At 43.2% G+C, this 23,101-nt stretch overlaps 2 protein-coding genes across 2 annotated transcripts in view; both read left to right on the forward strand.

The window, feature by feature from the left end:
• Window positions 1-3,885: 3,885 nt before the first annotated feature.
• Window positions 3,886-4,869, forward strand: LOC107106309 (olfactory receptor 6M1-like). Its single transcript, XM_015406439.1, has one exon. The coding sequence runs from the start codon at window positions 3,913-3,915 to the stop codon at window positions 4,867-4,869; it is 957 nt and encodes a 318-aa protein (XP_015261925.1). The 5' UTR covers window positions 3,886-3,912.
• Window positions 4,870-16,885: 12,016 nt separating this feature from the next.
• LOC107106310 (olfactory receptor 2G3-like) overlaps window positions 16,886-23,101 on the forward strand; it is a 6,475-nt gene continuing 259 nt past the window's right edge. The window contains exons 1-2 of the mRNA XM_015406440.1: window positions 16,886-17,792; window positions 18,023-18,051. Coding sequence (XP_015261926.1) covers window positions 16,886-17,792; window positions 18,023-18,051 — 936 coding nt within the window. The remainder of the gene's footprint in view (window positions 17,793-18,022; window positions 18,052-23,101) is intronic.

Here is a 23,101-nt window from a genome sequence, read left to right on the forward strand (position 1 = left end):
TGATCCTTTAATCAACACCAGTCAACAAAAATGTAAGAGTCTTCTGCTCAAAACAAGTACCAGTAAATCCCAGTGAGCTTGCATATAAAATCTAAAATGAAGTAATACATGAAACAGTGATTTAATCAAATTATCAGACTGGGAAAAACTTTCTCTCTCTCTCTCTCTCTCTCACACACACACACACACACATGCACACGCATGCACACACACGCATGCACACACGCAAACACACACACAGAGAGATAACAGAGACATAAAAAAATTCAAGTCATTTGCTTTAGTTTTGACTGTGTTGTGAACATGTATCTATAGATAAGTATCACAGCTACAGTAATTTGAATTCTTTTTTAAAAAAAAAACTTAAATGAGGAAAAGGTTATATCTGCTTTTTGATCTGAATATCTGAGTATTTCCCCAGACATGTTTGTCCAATACTGGGATAAATATCATAGGTGTAACTGGAAAAAAATGAAAAAGTAAAAATGCTGTGTATGAAATATAGACATTAATTCTTATTTTTATTGTATGAGAGATGTGCAGTGTTTGGGTGATGGGGACTTTTATTGCATAAGAGACTTCAGCTTCGATCCTAATAAAAATTTCCATGGACAGAAGGATCTCCATGTGAAGGGCAGGGCATCTCTGCCCCTATCCGTGTTGCAGTGACAAACTATCTCCTGAAATATTGCTGGGGGTGTGAAGGCAGGGACATGAGGTCAGCCATGGGAGTGGGGAGATTGGCTAAAATCACTTTTTTTCACACACAGAACTTTTTGGTTTCACACACACACACACACACACAATGCCTGTTGTTTTGAATATGCACATTTGTTCCTGTGAAGGTTCATGGAGTTTCTGTATGCATAGGTTGCATCACTAGCTGTGAATAAAGTATGATGTTAATCACTTCCCTTGCTATTCCCCTCCCCCCCCCCAGGGGTATAATCAGGTCCTTTAGTAAGTTCCTCAGAACTTATAGGATGATGCAGTGAAACTGGTGTGTATATGAGACTATGACAGAAAAAGTGTTCTAATTTCAGTGAAGTTGTATTATTATTCTTATTTAAGATTGGGTTTAGATCTGAATTGATATTAGTAGTTTTCATGCTTTGAAATCTATAGCTGGAAAATGTTTTTAATAGTTTGATATTAAGCTGATGGTATGGTTTTGATTGGGAACCATTTCAACTCTGCAGTCATAATGAAGGACCCTAAAAATAATTGAGATCTGCTTTTTTTAAAATACGTTAAATAGTTGAGATCTGCAATTCCAGAGAACAGCATATAAAGAAATTCACTTGGACAATTCCAAAACTTCTCAAGTAATTGTCTATCTGCACAATGGAAACAAGGTGAACATCAATAAGGTAATATGTTGATACAAAATGAAATCTGGAAGCACTTAGAGTATAGACCCAGATTATTCATTTACCAACTGAAGTGTGTTAGCCATTTTAAAAGAGTCTAAGAGTTTCTAGAACATTTAGGTGAGGTTATGAAAAACACTATTTTATGATCTACTAATTCACTTGTATTACATTTTATTCTCTGTTTTTTTCTTGTGATATCATTGGGTAACACTATATCAAAGTCAGACAAAGTCTGTTGGCAGCTTGAAATCTATTTCAAAATTTATCTCAGTAAGTTTTCATGGACTAGAGCTCACTGCTCCAGATGCAATAAGTGAATCTCCACTATTTATTTACTTAGTTCATTTATATTCCACTGTTCTTCTTAATGCTGACCCAAAGTAGCTTACACCATTCTCCTCCCCTCCCATTTTATTCTCAAAACACCCCTGTGAAGTAAATCGGGCTGAGAGTATGTAGTTGGTCCAAGGTCACCCAGCAAACTCCCATGGCAGGGTGGGGATTAGAACTCTGGTCTCCTGCATCCTTGACCCACACTCTAACCACAGTACAATGCATGTAGGATGCCTTGAAAAAATAAACAGCAAGATCAAGAAGCCACGAAATGTAGGAAGTACATGGTGAAATGTGTCTATATAAAGTCAAATCTAATCAAGAAAGTTACAAGAAGTATTCACTAGTTATCCTAAGCTAGTTAACACCTGTAATGGATGTGGGTAGGTCAGGATTTCTAGGCTGTGGTTAGCAGCCACCTTTGGTTTTAATGTTAGCAGCAGGGTTCCCTTGAGATTAAAAAGATTGTCTATTGATTTCTTACTAGGGTGATTTTTAAGGTGATGCACATTGGGACAAAAAATCCCAAGTACAAATATAGGCTAATGAGGTCTGAACTTACTGAAACTGAGAGGAGAAAAGATATTGGAGGTTTAGTGGATAGTTCAATGTTTATGTGCTGCAGCATTGAAAAAGGCAAAAAACAACAACACTATGTTAGGGTTTATTAGGAAAGGATTTTAACATAAAACATCTGATATTATAATGCCCCTGTATGATGTGACCTCATTTGGAATACTGTGTATAATTCTGGTCACTGTATAAAAAAAAAGTATATCACAGAGCTCCAAAAAGTACAGAAGTGGGCTACCAAAAGAATTAGTTGGTTGGACCAACTTTTCTATGAGGAAAAGCTGAAAGATCTGGGACTTTTCAGTTTATAAAATAGACAACTAAGGGGGGAAATTAGAGGTTTATTAAAGTATACATGGGGTGGAGACAGTTGACAAAAAAAATCTCTCTCTTTCCCAAAAGACTCGAGTTAATCCAATGAATCTGATGAACAATAGATTCAGGCCAGACAAAAGGAAATACCTTTTTACATAGAGAGTGATTAAAATGTGGGATCTGCTGCCAAAGGATGTAGTGATGGACAGAAGAATAAATAGCTTTAAGAGGGGATTAGATAGAATTCATGGATGCCACTAGCCATGGTGACTGAGGGGAACCTCCATGTTCAGAGGCACTAAAGCTCCGATCAAGAAGCAATATCAGAGGCTGTTCTTGGCCTCCCTGCCCTGTTCTTAGCTCTCCAGAGACAGTGGTTTGCCCCTGTGTGTGGCTAGATGGTCCACTGCTGTGATCCAGTAGGGCTCTTTTTAGGTTTTTAGGTTTTTAACACATGTTTCACACACAAATGTTTGCATAATGAGGATACACTGGTGGCATCTAAAGAAGTGAGCTCTAGTCCTTGAAAGTGTATGGCAAAATAAAATTATGCTAGTGTTTATGAAGAAATTAGTTTTCTGTTTCTTTTTCTGGCAATAGCTAAATGGTGAAACATGTAGCCATTCCCACACCAAACAACAAAGGGGATTGGATGCAGCCAGCTTTCACACTCCATCTTACCCAATAACTCTCCTTACTATAGCCCCAATCCCATATACTTTTTGTCTATGCTTATCCTGTGTTCACCAGCATAGTCTGTTTGTGCACTAAAAGGGGATCCCTACTTCCTTTTTCATGAGCAGAAAAGCTGGCAAGTAAATAATGGGTAAAAGAACAGTGAAATTATAAAATATATTAGCATCTAAAATTATAAATAGGAATCTAAAAGGTTTAAAATACAGAAATGGTAAAAATTAATATTACAATCAAAGATTAAAAATAAATATATCTATACTTCTTTATCTCAACTGGGGTTGTACTGTATTTTTGAGACTCTGGTTGCACGTCTAGCATTCATTACTGCTTGATTATATATTAGAAGAAGTACAGTTCCTTACATATTTGCCTGATCTTAATGAATGCCCACAGCTATAGCTTACAACTGGGTGAAGAAGTCATTTACCCCAGGCTGAAGAAAACATATTTAAGATTGCAAGTTTTGATAGCTTTCCTGTTGTTGTTCAGTCACACAGTCGAGTCCGACTCTTCGCGACCCCATGGACCAGATCACGCCAGGCCTTCCTGTCTTCCGCCGTCCTCTTTCCTACTTGCCCTTTAATAACTTTTCATTTCCCCCATAGATTCCAGATGCCACAAAATGGAAATGGGAAACATGACCTCTATCACTGAAATCCTTTTGCTTGGGTTTGTATATGACCCTGCTTTGGAGATTGTCCTTTTTCTGGTTTTCCTTCTTGTGTATATAGTGACAGTGCTTGGAAATGCTCTCATCATTCTACTCATCACCATTGATTCTCGCCTCCACTCCCCCATGTATTTCTTCCTCAGCAATTTGTCCTTCATTGAGATATTCATGACAACCTGTGTAGTGCCGAAAATGCTGGCCAATTTCTTGACTAAGAGGAAAACCATTTCGTTGGGTGGCTGTTTTGCTCAGTCATACTTCTATTTCTTCATGGGTTCCACTGAGTTCATTCTATTTGCTGCTATGTCCTTCGACCGTTACATGGCCATCTGTTACCCACTTAGGTACCCTACCCTCATGACCGGGACTGTTTGTGTCAAGATGGTGATTGGCTCTTGGATTTGTGGATTCCTGTTTGTTTTCTTATCGACAGTGCTGAAGGTGAGGTTGCCTTATTGTGGACCTAATGTCATCAACCACTACTTCTGTGACAGTGCCCCTTTGCTACATCTTGCCTGTACGGACATAAGCCTTATTGAACTTATTGACTTTGTTAGTTCTTTAATCCTGTTGCTTGGTTCCCTTTCATTCACTGCTACTTCTTATGTTTACATAATTTCAACCATTCTCAAGATTCCTTCTGCTCAGGGTAGGAAGAAGGCCTTTGCCACTTGTGCCTCTCACTTCACTGTTGTCTCCATGGGCTATGGAATCTCCATTTTTGTGTATGTCAGGCCATCCCAGACTGACATCATGAGCATGAACAAGGCATTAGCCATTTTCTCTGGCATCTTGACACCCTTATTAAACCCTTTCATCTTCAGTCTCAGAAATGAACAGATGAAAGAGGCATTGAGAGATGTTCTAAAGGGAATAGCTTCAGAAAATAAAAGATGGCTGATTTCCTAAATATGCTCTCAGTCTACACTACTTAGTGATCCTCACAGTGACAACACTGTGGTTTGGAATACATACCTAAACAACCTTCCTGGGATTTAAGGGCTTGATCTGGAAACTTCATAGTGTAAGATTGGAAGCTAGATAAATGAGCTGTTTGGTAATTTCTATTCCCAATGAACAACTTCAGTCACAAATAGAGCAATGTGCAATTTCTGTTCTTTTACATGGTGAGAACCATGAGTTTTCTGGGAGCCTAGCCTTACATCCTTGCTGTATCACCAGAACCCTGTCTTTTAAAAAAAAGTTGATTCAGATTCCAGATTTCCCAGGTTCATATTCAGTTCTCAGATAAGGATCCTGCCCCATGTCTATATCCAGCAATATTAGGATAGCAAACACACATTCTGGGCTAATTTCATGTTTGGACTCTGACTCAGCACCAGCCTAGTTACGTGATATTTTTGGAGAAGTTATGAGACTGAGGATCCAGTTGGTTGCTCTTATTATGACAAGGGTTTCAGAATTTCCAAGGATTCCAAATTTCCAAGGATTCCAAATTCCAAGGAATCCTCCCCGAATTCAACAGTAATATTCGTAGAAATATTTATGACCTGCATGATCGTCTAAAGTTGTCTTGGTAGGTAAAAAATGTGTGTGAACAACCAGTGAGATACCAACATAATTAAATAATACTCAAATGCAAATGATGTGTTTAATATTTGGGGTGGATTCAATAATTTATTTTTGCTAAGTGAGAAATCATCCTCCAGTGCAGTGGAATTCTCTTTATTTTGTGGAAATGTGTTATTGAAACAACCCTTTCTTTTTAAAGCATTGCATGAAAACATGGGATGTTAACTGAGATAAGACATAAATATCATACAATGTTTTCAATAAACTGATCTATTTTTCTGGAATTTAGGAGTGTACTCAACTTGAACATAACTGGTATAGAACAAAGTCATGAAACTCCAAGTCATATTGCAATACATCACTTTTGACTTTTCCCCATCCTGAAAAAGATACTTTTTTTTAAATAAGGCACCATTACATTTGCATTCTTCCATCTCTCCCAAGAATTCAGTTCTGAGATGAGAGGTAAAGGTCACATGTGAAATCAGATTCTTTGATATCAGAAATAAAGCTAGTTCACAACTAGTTAGGAAGGACTGTGGCTCAGTGGTAGAATATCTGTTTAGAATGCAGAAGGTCTCAAATTCAATCCCCAGCATCTTTATTTAAAGGATCTGGCACTAGGTGATGTGAGATTTGGAGTGTCACTCCTAGTCTTCATAGACAGTCCTGACTCTGATGAACTGATGGACTGATTTAGTATATGGCAGGTCTCTGTGTCCTTTCCCTTTGGGGAGGGACTTTGGCTCAGTGGTACAGGAGCTGCTTGGCATGCAGAAGGTTCCAGGTTCAATCCCTGGCATCTCCAGTTACAGACCAGGTAGTAGGTGATGTGAAAGACCTAAGTCTAAGATCCTGGACAGCCACTGCCAGTCTGAGCAAACAATACTGATCTTGATGGACAAAGGATATGATTCAGCATAAGGCAGCTTCACCTTTTCAAGGTGTTCTCCTGGTTTAATTGGGGAATACATTTCTGGGTCTACCTGTCTCTCTTCCAGTTCTGTTGAAATTCTCAGAGACTGCACTCTTAGAAAAAGACAGGGGCCCTATTTACACATTACAATAAACACATACAAACCCTGTCATGTACATATGTACCTGCTTTCAATTTACAGATAAAATCACAGGACCAGTACCTGGATAATGATGGGGCTTAAATCACATGTTTCTTAGTGCCGATTTCAAAAAGTGGGTGGGTGGGGTCTGGAGATAAACTGAACCAAGATGTTCTGTTCCCCTTCATTTTGGGTACTGCAACTCTCATTATTACTGTGAAGCTGGTGGAAATTTTGAATGTACATTCAGTTCACTTTTTAATGGAAACTAGGGACCAGTACTGGGATAAACACTGAGTTTGCATCACATATTGAGCAGTACCTGCACTAAAGATAACATGAGAAGTACTCAATGCATTTTTTAAAAAAGCCAGGTGTGCATTGTACACAAATAGTGTGTGTGTATGTGTGTTCATTGTGTGTATTTGTGAATATGGATACCATCGGAGTAGAATAAATGGTCTTCATGATCAAGTATCCCAAATTCCCATTCATAATCTTTAAAAATTCCTTTCACCCATTGGGGTGACCATCACTCAGCTGCAGCTTGACAGCACTTTCCACCAGCAAGCAGAGTTTCTCCAGACTACACCTTTTAGTTCCAATTGTAACTCTGCATAGATCTGCACTGTGTCTTGTCTGGGCCTTCCTGACTCTGATTCCTTAAGTGTCTGAGCCACAATAATCCACCTGTTGCTTATTCTGTAAGTTACATGCCCCGTAACTCTTATCAATATTTGACAAAAATGGCTGGTGTTTCTGATCGCCTTTAGCATTTGAATGATCTCAGAATGTGTGTGCATAATTTTTCCAAGTTGGGAACCATTCCGGAACCTCAGAATCTTATTTGCCTATCAACATTTTGGAATCATCACTATATTGATCTTGGAAATCTGTCCCTTTTTCTGTTTGGGTATTTTTGGTTGGTTGTAGAACGTTATTTATTTATTTAGATTTTTAGGCCACCTTTCCTTGCAAGCAAGGCTCAGGGTGGCTTACAATAGAAAGGACATACAATAAGTAATCAAACATTTTTAAAAAACAATAAAAACACAATACATACAGCACTAATCATTCATCAGTATAATGTAGTCGTTGCAAGAAGGTGGAAAAAATATCAAATTTCAAAAGCTTCTGGGGGGGCTGTAGAGAAGACCTCTGCTTGCCCATATGCAAGCACAGGCTTTTGCCTGCCTGCCCCCCCCCCAAATCCTCAAATGGAATCACGAGGGTGAGCAAGCCTATGAGGGCACAGCATGGGAGAGCTAGCCTATCAGGAATGACTGACTAGCCAGGTCTGGTGGCGGTAGCCATTTCCCAGCCATTCCACCCTGGGGGGGATGGTTGTGGAGAATGGAGGGTATGAGAGTGCCTAACTACACGCTGTACTGTCGCTGTCCTCAGCTGAATGCCTGGCGGAACATCTCTGCCTTACACACCCTGCAGAAAGGTAGTTTCTGTAAAACCCTTCCCCCTGGAGTATGGGTATTGGCTTTTGGTAAGGCTATATCCTGACTCAAAGCAGGCTTGTGAAAGGTAATGATCTGGAATATATAGTATATATTGGATTTTAAAACTGTAATGCTGATTTTAATGTTAGAAGCCACCCTGAGCCCTGCTTGGCAAAGAGAAGGGGTGCGATATAAGTTGAAATATATATATGTACGCACGCACGCACACATACACACAAACAAACACAAATAAATAGTACAAAGAAAATACAGAAAGTAAAAAAATGGGTTACCTAGGATAACTGTATATATTATAGGTGTGTATTATATAAACAAGTATAAAAGACAGAAAGTATTCTCCCCAATGCCCCCTTCATTATATTGAAAAGGTCTTAGAGCTTTGTCTAATAATGTACAATGAGATTTACTTCTGATGGGGTATAGCTGTATTCATCATGTTACACTTCAGATTTCATAACTAGTCTGTTTTGCAGCTACATTATTAGTTTCATCATTGCTGCATATTCAGTATTACATGTTATTGTGTAGTGGGTTTTAACTGCATGGCTAGGCCACTGCGGTCCGCATAGCATCCTGCACGCTTCACTGCTACACAACAAGGACAAAGGGAAATGGCCCGTGGGCCAACTGTGTACACAACTGGGGACACCCCTTAGGTCCCATTGGTGGGTTTGAATCTCTTGCCAACATCCCATTAGTCCCTCCTTGGAGAGACCAGGAGCCTAGTCCCCATTGTTCTTCCAGAGTCAAGCTCTAAGGTATTCGCTGGCCCCTGGTGGCGGCCAGCGGACACAACATCCCTCCCCCCATAGTTCAGACTGCCCCCTAGGTCACATAGTCCTTGAGGTATGATGGGGACAACCGCACTCTGGAAGACCGTCTGGGGGCTGGTACTGGAGTCCCGGGGGCCCCGTCTCCTATGTTGGGAGGCGTCTGCTGTGCCGGCCCCTCTGGCTCCGAAGCGCCCGTCGTTGGGGTCTCTTCTACAGCTGCCGGGGGAACCGTGGCTGGGTCTGGGCTGCCTTCCTTGATGGTGTCTGATGCGGGGGCTTCTGGTAAGCTCCTCTTGGGGGCTGCCCGTTGCTCCGGTTCTTCCTCATCCGGGTGTTCTGGGAGCATGTGTCTACGGAGCTGGTCGATGTGCCGCCGCAGGACCTGCCCGCATTCCGTTGACACTTCGTACATCACGGTGCCCGTGGGACAGATGATGCGGCCAGCGAGCCAGGCCGGTCCTCTTCCGAAATTCCTCATGTAGACTGGGTCCTCTGGGAAGAACCCGTGTGGTACTTCTCTCTGCTCCTGGGTGTTCCATGGCTCTGGCGCCCAGTCCGGCCCATTAGAAGCTCGGCTGGGCAGCGGCCACTTACTGGGTTGGGCATAGTCCGTTGCGCCAAGAGGAAACAGGCAATGCGACGTTCCCAGTCCCCCTCTGTCAGGCGGCTCAGCGCTTCCTTAGCCATCCGGACCATGCGTTCCGCCTGTCCGTTTGTCGCTGGGTGGAATGGCGCCGACCTGATGTGTTTGATCAGGTTGCTGCTGAGGAACTGCTGGAACTCCTCAGATGGGAACGCCGTCCCGTTGTCCGAAACGATGGTGTCCGTAAGGCCATGGGTGGCAAAAATCTTCCTGAGGGCACGTATGGTCGCTTTAGTGGATGTTGTAGAGACGGGGCTTATCTCCAACCACTTCGAGTAGGAATCCACCATTACCAGGAATAACAGTCCATGAAATGGCCCAGCGAAGTCTATGTGTAGCCAGGACCATGCGGTTCGGGTGGATTCCCACAACTGAACCGGCACCCCCGGTGGGCTGGGTCAGACGGCCTGGCAGGCCTGGCAACGTTTCACCCAAGCCTCTACTTCCGCGTCGATGCCCCGCCACCAGACGTAGCTCCGGGCGAGGGCTTTCATCCTTACAATGCCCGGATGCGCTTCATGCAGGGCCTTGAGAACCTTTTTCCGGAGGACGCTGGGGACCACGACCCTGTCACCCCACAGCAGGCAGCCTTTGTGTGTCGAAAACTCCTCCCGGCGGGCCATGAACGCTGTGAACTTGGGGCCTTCGGGCTTCCCCGGCCACCCCCTCACCACCCAGCCCAGCACCCGGGATATAACGGGGTCCCTTGCCGAGCGGCGAGCAATGTCTGCAGTTTGCAGCGGGGCCTCCAGCAGGCCTTCCATCTGAAGGATGAGGTGGGCTGGGGCTGGGTCTTCCACCACATCCGGAAGGGGAAGACGGCTAAGAGCGTATGCGTGGCCCGTGGCTTTCCTGGGGCGGTGTTCTAGCGTGTAGTCGTAGGCCACTAAGAAGATGGACCAGCGCAAGACCCTTGGAGAAATGACCTGAAACGTTCTGCGATCGGGCGCAAAAATTCCGAGTAGCGGTCGGTGGTCCGTGGCGATTGTGAAAGGCCGGCCGTAGACGATGTCGTGGAACTTCTTGACCCCTGCAACAATGGCAAGGCCCTCGCGGTCTATCTGGGTGTAGTTCCGCTCGGCCGCAGATAGGGTGCACGAGTAATAAGCCACAGGGACCTCCCGACTGTCCGGAAGATGATGCACCAGCACTGCCCCAACGCCATAAGGAGAGGTGTCGCATGCCAAAACCACTGGCAGAGCCTCATTAAAATGGGCCAGGACCGAGTTTGAAATCAATAGTTCCTTGACATTATGGAACGCGGCAGCCTGGCGTGGGGCCCAAACCCAGGGGGCCTGCTTGTCCAAAAGGCGATGTAGAGGTTATGCTACCGCCACCTTGTGGGGCCAAAAAAGCGTGGTAGAAATTGAGAATCCCTAAGAACACCTGTAGCTCAGCTTTGGACTTAGGGGGCAGAGCTTCCACAATCGCTTTGACTTTGTCCCTGGTCGGGTGGAGGCCCTCCGCATCCACAGTGAACCCCAGAAAGTCCACAGATGGCACCCCCCAGCCGACACTTTTCCAGTTTCACCTTAAGTCCAGCGTCCTGGAAACGTCGGAGCACTGTGTGGAGACGGTCTGCGAAGTCGGCCGGCGTGGCAGCGGCAATCAGAACATCGTCAAAGAACGGGGTGACGCCGGGGATTCCTTTAAGGAGAGAGTCCATCAATTGCTGGAACAGCCCAGGTGCCATGCTCACCCCGAATTGCAGCCTCTTGACCCGGAATGCCCCCCGGTGGGTCACAATTGTTTGCGCTTCAGCAGTCGCCTCGTCTACCAGCAACTGCTGGTAAGCCTGGGTGAGATCCAGTTTACCAAAGATCTTCACCCCTCCCAAGGTGGCCAGGACGTGGCTAACCACAGGAAGCAGATATGCGTGGTCCTGTAGCGCCTTGTTCAGTGTACATTTATAGTCTGTGCAGATGCGGACCGCCCCATTCGGCTTTTCGACCACGACTATTGGGGTCTCCCACGCCGTGTGGGAGACCAGTTCCAGGACGCCTTGAGCTACAAGGCGATCAAGTTCCGCGTCGATTTTGGGCTTGACCGACAGCGGAACCGTCCTGGCACGCATGCGAATGGGGCCACCTTGAGGTCTAGCTGCAGAGACACCGGGGGGCGTATATCGGCCCAGGGAGTCTTCAAATACAGCGGGTAACTCCCTGCATATCTCTTTGAAGTCTTGGGCCGTGCAAAGCTGAACTCCCTCTACTGAGATTCCCAGGGGCTCGAACCAGGCACGACCCAGCAAGCTGACCAGGTCTCCCTTAACTACGATTAAGTCTAGCTGGCTCTTGAACTTCCCATATTGTACCCGAAACGTCCCAACCCCTTTTATCAGTACCCAGTTCCTCTGGAAGTCCATGAGTGTCACCGGGGATGGGCGCAACCGAGGTCCCCCCTTTGGGCATAAACGGCTCAGCATGGCCTCGGAAATGATGGAGGCCGCCAAGCCCGAGTCTATCTCCATGGTGCAAGGGGACCCCTCTATTGTTACGGTGGCCATAATTTTAGGGGTGGGTGATTTGCCGGGTAGTAGCAGTAACTTTTTAATCATCTGGCTAAGGTGGTAAAGGTCTTCGGCCCCTTTGGCATCCTCACAGTGTGCTTCCGCTCTGTGACGCGATGGTGGTGCCTTCTTTGCCTTTGAGCAGCACATACGAGCGATGTGGCTGGTCCGCCCGCAGTTTCGGCAGATTGCGTCGCTGATCCGGCAGGACTTCCTCTCGTGCTTCTCCCCGCAGCTCGTACAGTCGGCACCTGTAGTGCAGGGACATTCCTGCCCTGGAGAGCGATGCTTGGGGCCTTTGGAAGCTCGATGGGCCTCTTGCTCCTCGGGGTCGTCCGGCTCAACTTGCTGGGCCGTGGTCGAGGCTGGGTGTGTCTGTTCCCAGGCGATGACGGACGATAGGGCCATGGTGAGGGTAATGTCTTGCTTCTCTGCAATCCGCTGCTTGAGCTTCTGCTCCATCAGTCCCATGACGAAACGGTCACAGAGGGCCTCGTCGAGGTGCGCCCCAAAGTTGCAATCTGCGGCCAAGCGATGGAGCTCCACGAGGAAGTCCGCGGCTGTTTCCCGGGTGAGTTGGCTCCGGTCGTAGAACACCAACCGACAGGTCATCTCCGATGGCTTCGGAGCATAGTGGTCTTGGACTGCCTTGACGATCTGGTCGAACGAGCAGGCATCCAAGTCCGTCGGGGAAAGTAGTCCCTTGGCTAGGGCCATGACGGCGGTTCCACAGGAGGCGAGGAGGAACCCTCTCTTTTGCGCATTGTCTGTCACCTTGTAGAAAGCGAGCGTGGACTTCACGCCACGTACCCAGTCACCCCAGTTTTGCGGGCGTGCAGTGTCGAAGGGTGGCAGGAGGCCTGGACCAGACGCGGTTGCCATCACGCTCGATGGGGCTGGTGCTGGTGCTGACACTTGGGCCTCCTGGGCGGGATCGGTTTCTCCGGTCAACTCGCTCATCCGTCAGCTGTGGAGCTGTGTGCCTTCAGACACCGTTCAGTGGCCGGGATGGCCTAGCGCTAAATCCCATCCTCGTCGCCACTATTGTGTAGTGGTTTTAACCACATGGATAGGCCGCTGCGGTTCGCATAGCATCCTGCACGCTTCACTGCTACACAACAAGGACAAAGGGAAACGGCCCGTGGGCCAACTATGTACACAACTGGGGACACCCCTTAGGTTCAATTGGTGGGTTTGAATCTCCCGCCAACGTCCCATTGGTCCCTCCTTGGAGAGACCAGGAGCTTAGTCCCCATTGTTCTTCCAGAGTCAAGCTCTGGGGTATTCGCTGGCCCCTGGTGGCGGCCAGCGGACACAACGCATGTTTTCACCTCTTCTGCATACTCTCTATTACTTTTAACTAGCAGGTAATTTTTTTAAAAAAAAATAGAGAAGTTAAATGTAATGATCTGTACTTTTACTCTTTCTGATATACTCATTGGACTTCCCAGGGGCTCTGTTCCACCTGATTCTCTTATTTGACATAAAGATACAGTCTGGCCTCAGGAAAAACTTTCAGCCTACTCTGTTTTCCACTTCCTCCCTTCCAGTGTGGCCTCTGACTAAGATGTGAATTAAGAAAGTAAAGTCAAGTTTGAGGTGTTTTTTTTTTTTTTTTTGTAATTGGGCACATGAGATTTGTTCACTAGTACATTAATAGAACTATCATATTGAAGAGCAGTTTTTTTAACCTCCCCTGACTTCAAGTGTCACAGATATGGACAGTGAACAGGTAGGATGCAAAATTCAGGTCAGTTCCACTTATCTCCTTAAAATAAGGGTTTGCATAAACGAATGAAATGAGTAAGTTGATCTCCTTTTTGTTTTGCAATATTATAAAGTGGGGGGGGCACACTCTCCAGGATCCAAATACTTCCTTTCATGGTAAGGAGTAGTTGTTCTTTTGGGTGAAATTAAAGTATACCATTTTATCCAAACAATGGATCCAAAAGTTTTGTTTTACTACAGAACCTTCCTTTGGTGCAATCAGCCTCCCACCAGTGGAATATGCCTCCTCCAACCAAGAAAGCCTTCTTATGCCAGATCCTTGTGACCTTACAATAGGCCTTGATGTAGATAAAGACGGGGGGGGGGACTCATTATACAGCAACTATCTGCACTTAAAAAAAAAAGTGATGCTGCTCTGTGGACCAAGAGATGATAGACCAGGGTTATCTATACTAAATTGTTGCTCTCTATACATATTTTAAAATCAGATGAATAATAAACTACTTCCATAAATAATCACATCTCAAAAAACAAGTAAAGTATTTAAAACTTTGCTGAATATTTAAGAAAGTGTTTGCTATTGTTTAGGTGGAGGGGGGTGGGAAGGAGAGAGAGAGAAAGCTGTATAGTCAGAAACAAGGAGGTATTTTGCATGATTTGCTATAGTTTGCAGCTTGGGAGATGTGAGTCAAAGTGTGCCTCTATACTTAGGTGAAATGGTGGATGGCAGCAATGCAGCCAATGATGATTTCCCTTTTATAATTTTCTCTAACCAAATGGATTGGGCTGATAGATGAAGAAAAGGTGGGTTATGCTGTAGGGAATGGCCAAAAACACTATGTGGTTTTTATTTATTTGCTTATTTTGAAATGACCCTTCAGATTCTCAGCTGCCTGCCTCCAATACACTTCCAACAAAATCTACCCTGAAAAAAATGTCACAAATATCACAGTGAACCAGCCTGGAAAACCTATTAATTTCAAAACCAAAGATTGGAAGAAACACGGTGGGAGGAATCTAACCAGAACATAGTCCTCATCTGTAACCTGAAGCTAATTGCCCAAGGTGCCAGGTGAGCCACTATAGAGAAGGAGTAACATAAGTAAGGTGGCACAACTGAGAAGTCTGTCTCTGGTAGTCACCCACTTAATCTCTGAAAATGTGGAAACAAAAAGCAGAGCGTCCGATAAAGATTTTGATTGACAGACAGGTAACAGATTTTATTTATTTATTTATTCATTCCATTTGTATCCCATCCTCCCTGCGAACAGGCTCAGGGCGGCTGTATTCTGGTCCCAAGCCACTTAGTATTTTCAAGGTAATAACTAGAATAAGTAGTAGTATGTGGATGCATTTAGAAAGGAAGTGCTGTTCCTTTAGCACTGGCAAGATGTACACTCATTTGAATCTCCATTCCTTCCCCTAACAGTCTAGTCATCTGGATGTGGATAGAGTACAGGTAAGCATGAGCAAATAATCCTATTTCTCAGGGAAAGACTGTAGATTGGCCATCAACTAAAATTGGGGAAGTCACTTCATGTCACAGAGAAGACTGAGTCTCTATCTGTAGCTTTAGATCTAATAGTACGTACAAGTAGGGAACCTTCAAGCATGCAACTCTTTGCTGAATGGTTTCACTTCTTAATCCCCAATTGGCACATTATTTTATATACCTATGACCACTGTTCCCTCTAAGCTGAGTTGGTGTGAGCTAGCTCACAGTTTTTTAGCCTCCGGCTCACACATTTCTGTCTTCGCTCAGGAAGAGTGGCTCCAGAGCTAACTCATTGATGCAGTAGCCAAATTTCTTGCTCACCACTTTAATGCCAGCAGCTCACAAAGTAGAATATTTGCTCACAAGACCCCACAGCTTAGAGGGAACATTGCCTATGACCATATTTCCCCCTGAAGAAGATTTCTTCACACTTGTGTGACACAGAGTGTTGGACTGGATGGACTTATGTTATTTCTTCTTATGTTATTTTGCTCTCGACTTTTTTCTTTAGTAAGGCACCACATACAATATGCCACAAATGTTCTTTTTATGAATTCTTTCACAAGGCCCTTGATTTTTTTTCTTTTATGCCCTTGATTTTTGTTTCTTTGTTTAAATAACTTTGTTAAATAGGAACAAGACACAAAAGAGAAAATAATCCTTAGATAACACTTTGTTATAAGCAAAATAAAAGTACCAAAATGAAACACAATCTACTTATACAATTAATTAATACAGTATATATATCACATTCTTCATACAAAGCTGAAATCCCTATCTAACCTTCCTAGTGCCTTACTACTGTTTATTCCAACCCAATATTTCATATTGTTGAGAATCATGAGATTGGTCTGTTGTTCAGGTTTGATCTAGTACTCTATGAACAGAGACCATCTTTGACTATTAGCAGAATTCTATTCTAGAATTAGTTTATCAGGAACCAGCTGACAGGTAGAAATGGCAACAGGATATACAGCAAGACCTTACTGAAGACAGGAGGCGAAAAATGTATAAAGATATCTTAGCCACTTCAGCTAACATCAATATTAGTGCAACAATTTACACTGGACATAAATAACCAAAAGTAGAAATAGCTGGAAGCAAAACAAGTGAAGGCACTGTGGGCTTTAACATACGATGACAACTTCATGTAGTAAATGTTTAAAGACATGGCTTGAGTGTTTATGGAATCTCCATTACTAAAGACTATGTTGACCAGTCAAGCATGTTTTAAGTTTTGAACCAGAGCTGACTGGGCATTTAAATTACAGGGAAATTTCCTGGTAGACCACTGCCCTAGGGAACCACTGATGACCAGGTGGAAGCACAACCAAATCCCAGCAACTCTGCCAGATCCTCAGGGCTCACTTGGCTCAGATCATCATCAATGGTATTTGGTGTCAGTTCATCCGTTGTGTCCTGTACCACTATCAGTTTGAAAGAGGAAACAATGGATGAGCTTGTGCCCATTTCTGGAACTGCTGGGCTGAATGGCCCCTGCAGCCCTGGCTTATAATGCCCCAAGGGCTCCCCAGTTTGGTTTGTTCCAGGGCCATTTTAAATCCCGAGTTCACTCCTGTTTAGGACTTCAGGAGGACCCTTGATATGATTGCTATCATCTCTAATGTCTTGTTTATATTTTGGACACTAAAGTGGAATGTCATTTGGCATTTACATATATTTTTTTCTTCTTAGATAGATCCTACTGGACATAATGATTCAAGATAATGAAACTGAAGTTTTGGAATTCATACTGATGGGTTTTTCTGTTCATCCCAGACTGGAACTACTGCTCTTTGTGATATTCACTTTCATATATATGGCAACCCTCTTTGGTAACTTTGGAATCATTGCTCTGGCCACTGCAGATCCCCACTTACAAACACCCATGTATTTTTTCCTTAGACATCTGGCGTTTTTGAACCTTTGCTACACAACTGCTGTGGTCCCCAAAATGTTGTCTAACCTGCTATCTGTTAAGAAAACCATATCCTACCTACTGTGCATGGTGCAAACTTACATATCTGCCTTTATGGGAGCTGCAGAATGCATCATTCTGGCTGTGATGGCTTTGGATCGCTATGTAGCCGTGTGTCACCCCCTGCGCTACACCATTATAATGAATCACCATGTCTGTGTGAGGATTGCAGCAGCATCTTGGACGTTAAGTTTTCTAGTTTCTGTGGTTCCACTCAGACTAAGCCTGCCTCCTCTTTGTGGACCGTATCTCATTAACCACATTTTCTGTGAAGTTCCTGTTCTGCTGCATATGATCTGTTCTGATACCTCCCTGAATGAACTCTTAATGTTACTGTCAGGTATCAGCACATTGATGCTGCCCTTCATCTTGATCCTTGTATCTTATGGCCACATCATTAGTGCTGTCATTAGAATCCGCACCGCAGGGGGCAGGCGCAAAGCCTTTTCCACTTGTTCCTCTCATCTGACAGTGGTGACCATTTATTATGGGACTGGCATGTTTATGTACATGAGGCCCAAATCGAGTTACTCACCAGAGACTGACAAATTTATTTCTGTATTTTATGCTGTCATCAATCCTATGCTGAACCCCATTATATATAGTTTCAGGAATAATGAAGTCAAGGAGTCCTTAATGAGGGCATTTGGAAGGAATGCATTGGGCAAAGCTCTCTAGTAAATGACTGGTAATATTGGAGGTGCATTCTTCACCAACTCCATGTTTCCAATATGTATTCAATTGTTCACAATACAACATGATCTTATTGCACAGGACATTGAGTTATGTATTATGTATTAACATCTAAGAAGCAATTAGGGTTTTATCAAGAGTAATAAAAGGATCTGTCCGTCTGCCTGTCTATCTTTCTTCTGTTAAACAAATATAAAGCCAACAGTCATGTTAGTCTGACCCGCAATCAACAGTCATAAGTCTTATGACTGTTGATTGCGGGTCAGACTAACACGACTGTTGGCTTTATATTTGTTTATCTGTTTTAGTTGTGTGTGTCCAGATTTTTTGTATCTTTCTTCTGTGACAAGAATAAATCCCCAGAAAATAAAATTAGGCACCTCAAAATTGGCCACCAAATTCAGAATAATATTGAGAATTGTACTGTCAAAAATGAAGGGAACAGGGACATTCTGGCCCATGCAGTCTTCAGAACCTCCCACTCCCTGTTTTTTGTATAGAAGCTATGGTTGTCTCTGACAGGTGCAACTCATCCAAAATAAATCTAGGAGCCTCAAAATGGGTCACCTGCTTCAAGATGATTATGAAACATAAAGAGAGTTCATGGCCAAGGTTACCCACAGAAGGCTCCCAGTGCTATTTCGAACGGAAGCTATGGTCGTCTCTAGCAGGCATAAGGCATCTGAAAATACTTCTAGGAGTTTCAAAATTGGCCATCGGCTTCAGAATGACGATGGGAGTTGCAGTGCCAAAAATTAAGAGAACAGGGACATCCTTGCTTAACTTATCTCCAGCACCCCCCTTTAGGGTTGCTAATAAGGATGGGCATGAACCGAATCATGAAGCAAAATTCATGGCAATCTTTACCCAGTTTGTGGTACTCAAACCATAATTTGTGATGGGTCTACCATCACAAACCTCAACGAACTTTTAAAGCACTTTGTGGTGGTTTGTGGCTAGAGCAGAAAGCAGGGGTTTAAAGGGACTCCAAGTCTCTTTAACCCCCTGCTTTCTCTTCCCCACTGCTGTCCAGTCCCTTTAAAGTTAAAGGGGCTGCACAAGGAAAGCCAAAAAACAGCTGAGCAGTGGCAAGTGACCTGCTCCTCATTTTCAGGCTTTCTTGTGCAGTCCCTTTGGGCAAACCCTGTTTAAAGGGACTGTGGTCCCTTTCAACAGAGTTTGCTGGGGGCCATGAACTGGTTTATTTTGCCAGTGAGCCTACTAGTCTGGTTTGTGGTTCAGTTCACGGTTTGACCATGAACCACGAACCTAGCTGCATTTTTTTAGTTTGTGCCCATGCCCATCCCTAATTGTAACCCCAAAGTGGGGCTTGGTGTTCTCCTGGAATGATCTCCTGACTACAGAGATCAGTTCCTCTAAAGAAAATGGCAACTTAGGATGGTGGACTCTACACCATGACTTCCCTGATGAGCTGCCTCCTTTCCCAAATTCTGCCCTAACTTAGGTTCCACCACCAAATCACCAGATCACCAGAAATATTACCACCTAGTGTTAGCAATCTTGGCAATGCAATTTGCAATAGAAACTAAGATTTTCTGCAGTTAACTCATTTGTAAATCAAGCTAGAAGCCTCCTAATTGACCACCATCTTCAGGATGATCATGGGAGCTGCAGTGATTAAAATGCAGGGAATAGGAAAATCCTGGCCAGGGTTATCTGAAGCACCCACCCACCCACAGATACACTATTTCCAATGGAATTTATGTTTGTTTCTCACAGGTATAACTCATCAGAAAAGAAGACTGGGGTCCCAAACTGGCCATCAGTTTCAGGATGACGATGGGACATGCAGTGCCAAAAAGGGAAGGGTATTGGACCATCTGGGCACAGATCAATTCCCCAACATCCCTCTGATATTTGGAAAGCAAGTAAAGAGTTACTCATGAGAAACCAGGGAAGGTGCAAGCATCACAGATAGGGAGGGTGGAAATGCCCCCTCTGTGACAAAACAAAGGAGGTTTAACAGCTTCTGTGACTTATTGGAGTTTGTGTTTTGGTGCCAAGACTAAGAAGGCCTTTTGTGTACATATTAGGGAGAAGGGCAGCAAAGACAAGGGTCACAAAATGGATATCCTCCATTAAAAGGGGGGGGGGTTAAGGACATCCCTGAGCTATCACAGCCAGTGTAGTATAGTTGTTGGAGTATCTGACTCAGATCAAAGAGATCCAGGTTCGAATCCCACATTGGCTACAGAAGCTTGCTGGTTGAACTTGGGCCAATCACATTCTCTCATCCTCACCTACCTGACAGAATTGTTATTGTGAGAATAAAACGGATGAGAAAGGATCAGTGTAAGCCACTTTGGGTCCCCAGTGGGATGAGCTAGGGTATGAGATCTGTTCAAATTTGTTCAAATTTAATTTTGTCTACAGCTCACCAGCAAATAGGGTTGCCAGCTCTGGGTTGGGAATCATTGGGTTTGGTGAGAGGAGGGACCTCAACAGGTTACAATGTCATACAGTCCACCTTCCAAAGCAGCCATTGGCTTCATGAGAACTGATCTCTGTTACCAGGACATCAGTTCTAATTCAGGGAGATATCCAGTACCAAGAACCACAAGGGTAAGAAAGAAGTTAAATAAAGGGCCAGTAATAATAAACAAAAATACATGTATTTATTAGAAAGACAGTTAAAAACATGTAAGGGCCCAATGAAGTAAAGGTGGCCTAAAGACAAGGGCCTATAGGGCGGAAATGTGTCAAGTCATGTGTATTGGCCCGGAACCTCTTTGACAGAAATATATATATACTGAAAACTTCATTTCCTTCTTGGGAGTTCCAGCACCTCTTTTTCCTAAAACAAACCCCTGACTGCTTAGCATAACTAGTATAAAACAAGGGGGTGTCAGTTAAAAAAGAAGGGCCTCTATAGTCCTAAACAGAATGGGCTGTACTCCCACTTGACATTTTGGAGGTCATTAATACATTGGAAAACTTCACACACACACACACACACACACACACCTGCTTCTGTAGTTCAAGGACTGGTACCATAATAATATAATATGGACCAATTTTCATGGCCAAACTGGTCATCGGAGCATCATTGTTTCCTGTTTTAACTTGATTGTGTTTACACTTCCTTTACATGACAGATTTAATGTATGTAACAGCTATTCTGTCTCCCCAAAGATAAAACACTGCAATAAAGCAATATGATTGCATGGTAGTTGCATTAGAAATTTTTTTTTCATGCAATGCATAGGGCTACCTCTACACTTCAGTAAAACTTATTTCCTGGTGTCCACTTGCTTCTTCAGACTTGTGGCTAAAATCCAAAAACTGTTGACTGGAACTGAAACTTTTCTTTTACTTTAGCTACTTCATCTATACCTCACTTTACCTACTTCATTCATAGCTCGCCTTTTTCCCCAGTGGGGATGCAAAACAGCTTAGTTTATATCAAGCGTCCATGGTATCCCTCACACCTGTCAAATCATAGTTGTTTCTGAAAGTTAGTGTCACTCATAGAGCAGAGGGGGTCAACAGAAAAAAAATCTTCTAATATCTGTTTTTAAATGTATCCAGGGCTATTTTGGGGCAGAAACGCACAGGAACGGAGTTCCGGCTGGCTCCCAAGTTGGTCATATCCAGCAGGAACTCATTAGCATAGTAGGCCACACCCAACATCAGAAACTCATTAGGACTGGCTACATTAGGGATGTGTGGCCTAGCATGCAAAGGGTTCCTGCTACAAAAAAAAGCCCTGGGTTTTGACAACAAACAAGGTAAACAGAATAAGAAGCAAAAGGTGAGTGTGGCTGGATGACCATACTTCTGGTAATGTGGGGTGTGGCCTAATATGCTAATGAGCTGCTCTCTCAGAGGTGTGGCCTAATATGCTAATGAGTTCCTGCTGCTAGATGTGGCCTGTTATGCTAATGAGTTCCTGCTGTGCTTTTTCTACAAAAAAGCCCTGAATATATCTATATACTGTTTTATTGCAATACTACTTTTAAGTGTTTTATTAAAGTGGCCTTTAGTACCTGTATCTAAGGCAACTTTATTGGAAAGTCTAAGTTGAAAAGTTTTAATTGCCCAATAAAGTTTTAATTGATCCTCGAAAGATGGTAGGGTGTTTTCAGGAAACACCCTTGGGTGCCCTTAAGAAATTATAATTCACAAATAGTTTGGATTTATCGACACGACTGATTTCAAATTAAGACAAGTGGTAGCGCTGCAGAGTTCTGTTGATTTAAATAGAATCTGGTCTTATGCAGAAGCAAGAGGAGAAGGTTTAGGTATTCCCATACCTGCTTGCAGAACCTGTCAAGAACCTTTGAATGATACGACAGACTTAAAAAAAAATCTTAATAAATAGCAGTAATAAATGTAATCAAGAACAGTCCATTTTTCAAGACATAATTCTCAGAAACAGAACTGATGGAAATAGATGGAAGATTCCACTACCTGAAAGGGGGTTAGGTTTTAATTAATTACTTATCCCAGTGTTATGTCAAGGATTCCAAATACCTCTTTGGATACCAAGAAAGAAGAAGAGCATCTTCAAGTGGGCTTCATCATCGTTTTCATCTTTGATACATAAAGTAAAATATTTGGACTGAGAAACATCCTCTTTTCTGGCTTTTTAGAAGGCCATGATATTAAATATCAGATTTTAGGGGCATCTAAAGGCCTAATTCCGAGAGCTGCAATTTTTTTACTATTCTGATTTTTTTTGGTTTAATATTAATTTAGTGCAGCATAAATATACCCTTATGAGAACCTAAGAACTCATAGTCAATTGTCATTCCCTGTTCATAAGAAGAACCTAAGGTTCAGTTTATACATAAGGTAGAACTGAGTAGTCCCCCCCCCCCCCGTGATAATCGTTTCCGTTGGAACTAATAGTGACTGCATGAGGGAATGAATCAGTGCTGTAAAACACACACACATACCCACGCAGATGATGTTTTCTATATACTAGAGTATCAGAGAAAAGGGTGCAATCAACTCTTTTCACTGAAGAATGTTGATCTTTTTCAGGTGAAGGGGAACTTTTATTTAGAGAAAGCATTCAAATTTGCAAACTCATCTTCAACTTGAAATAGGACAATCCAGGTAAGAACATAACCATTATCCCCATAATCTGTGCTCAGTGTTATGTCCCCATTTAACTGCATGTTCACCTGACTCTCTTATCCCTTTATTTTATCTCTATTTCACATTATTATTATTATTATTATTATTATTATTATTATTATTATTATTATTATTATTATTATTATTATTATTATT

Source organism: Gekko japonicus, unplaced genomic scaffold (genome assembly GCF_001447785.1).
Source record: "Gekko japonicus isolate JY-2015 unplaced genomic scaffold, Gekko_japonicus_V1.1 scaffold3366, whole genome shotgun sequence".
Lineage (NCBI taxonomy): Eukaryota > Metazoa > Chordata > Lepidosauria > Squamata > Gekkonidae > Gekko > Gekko japonicus.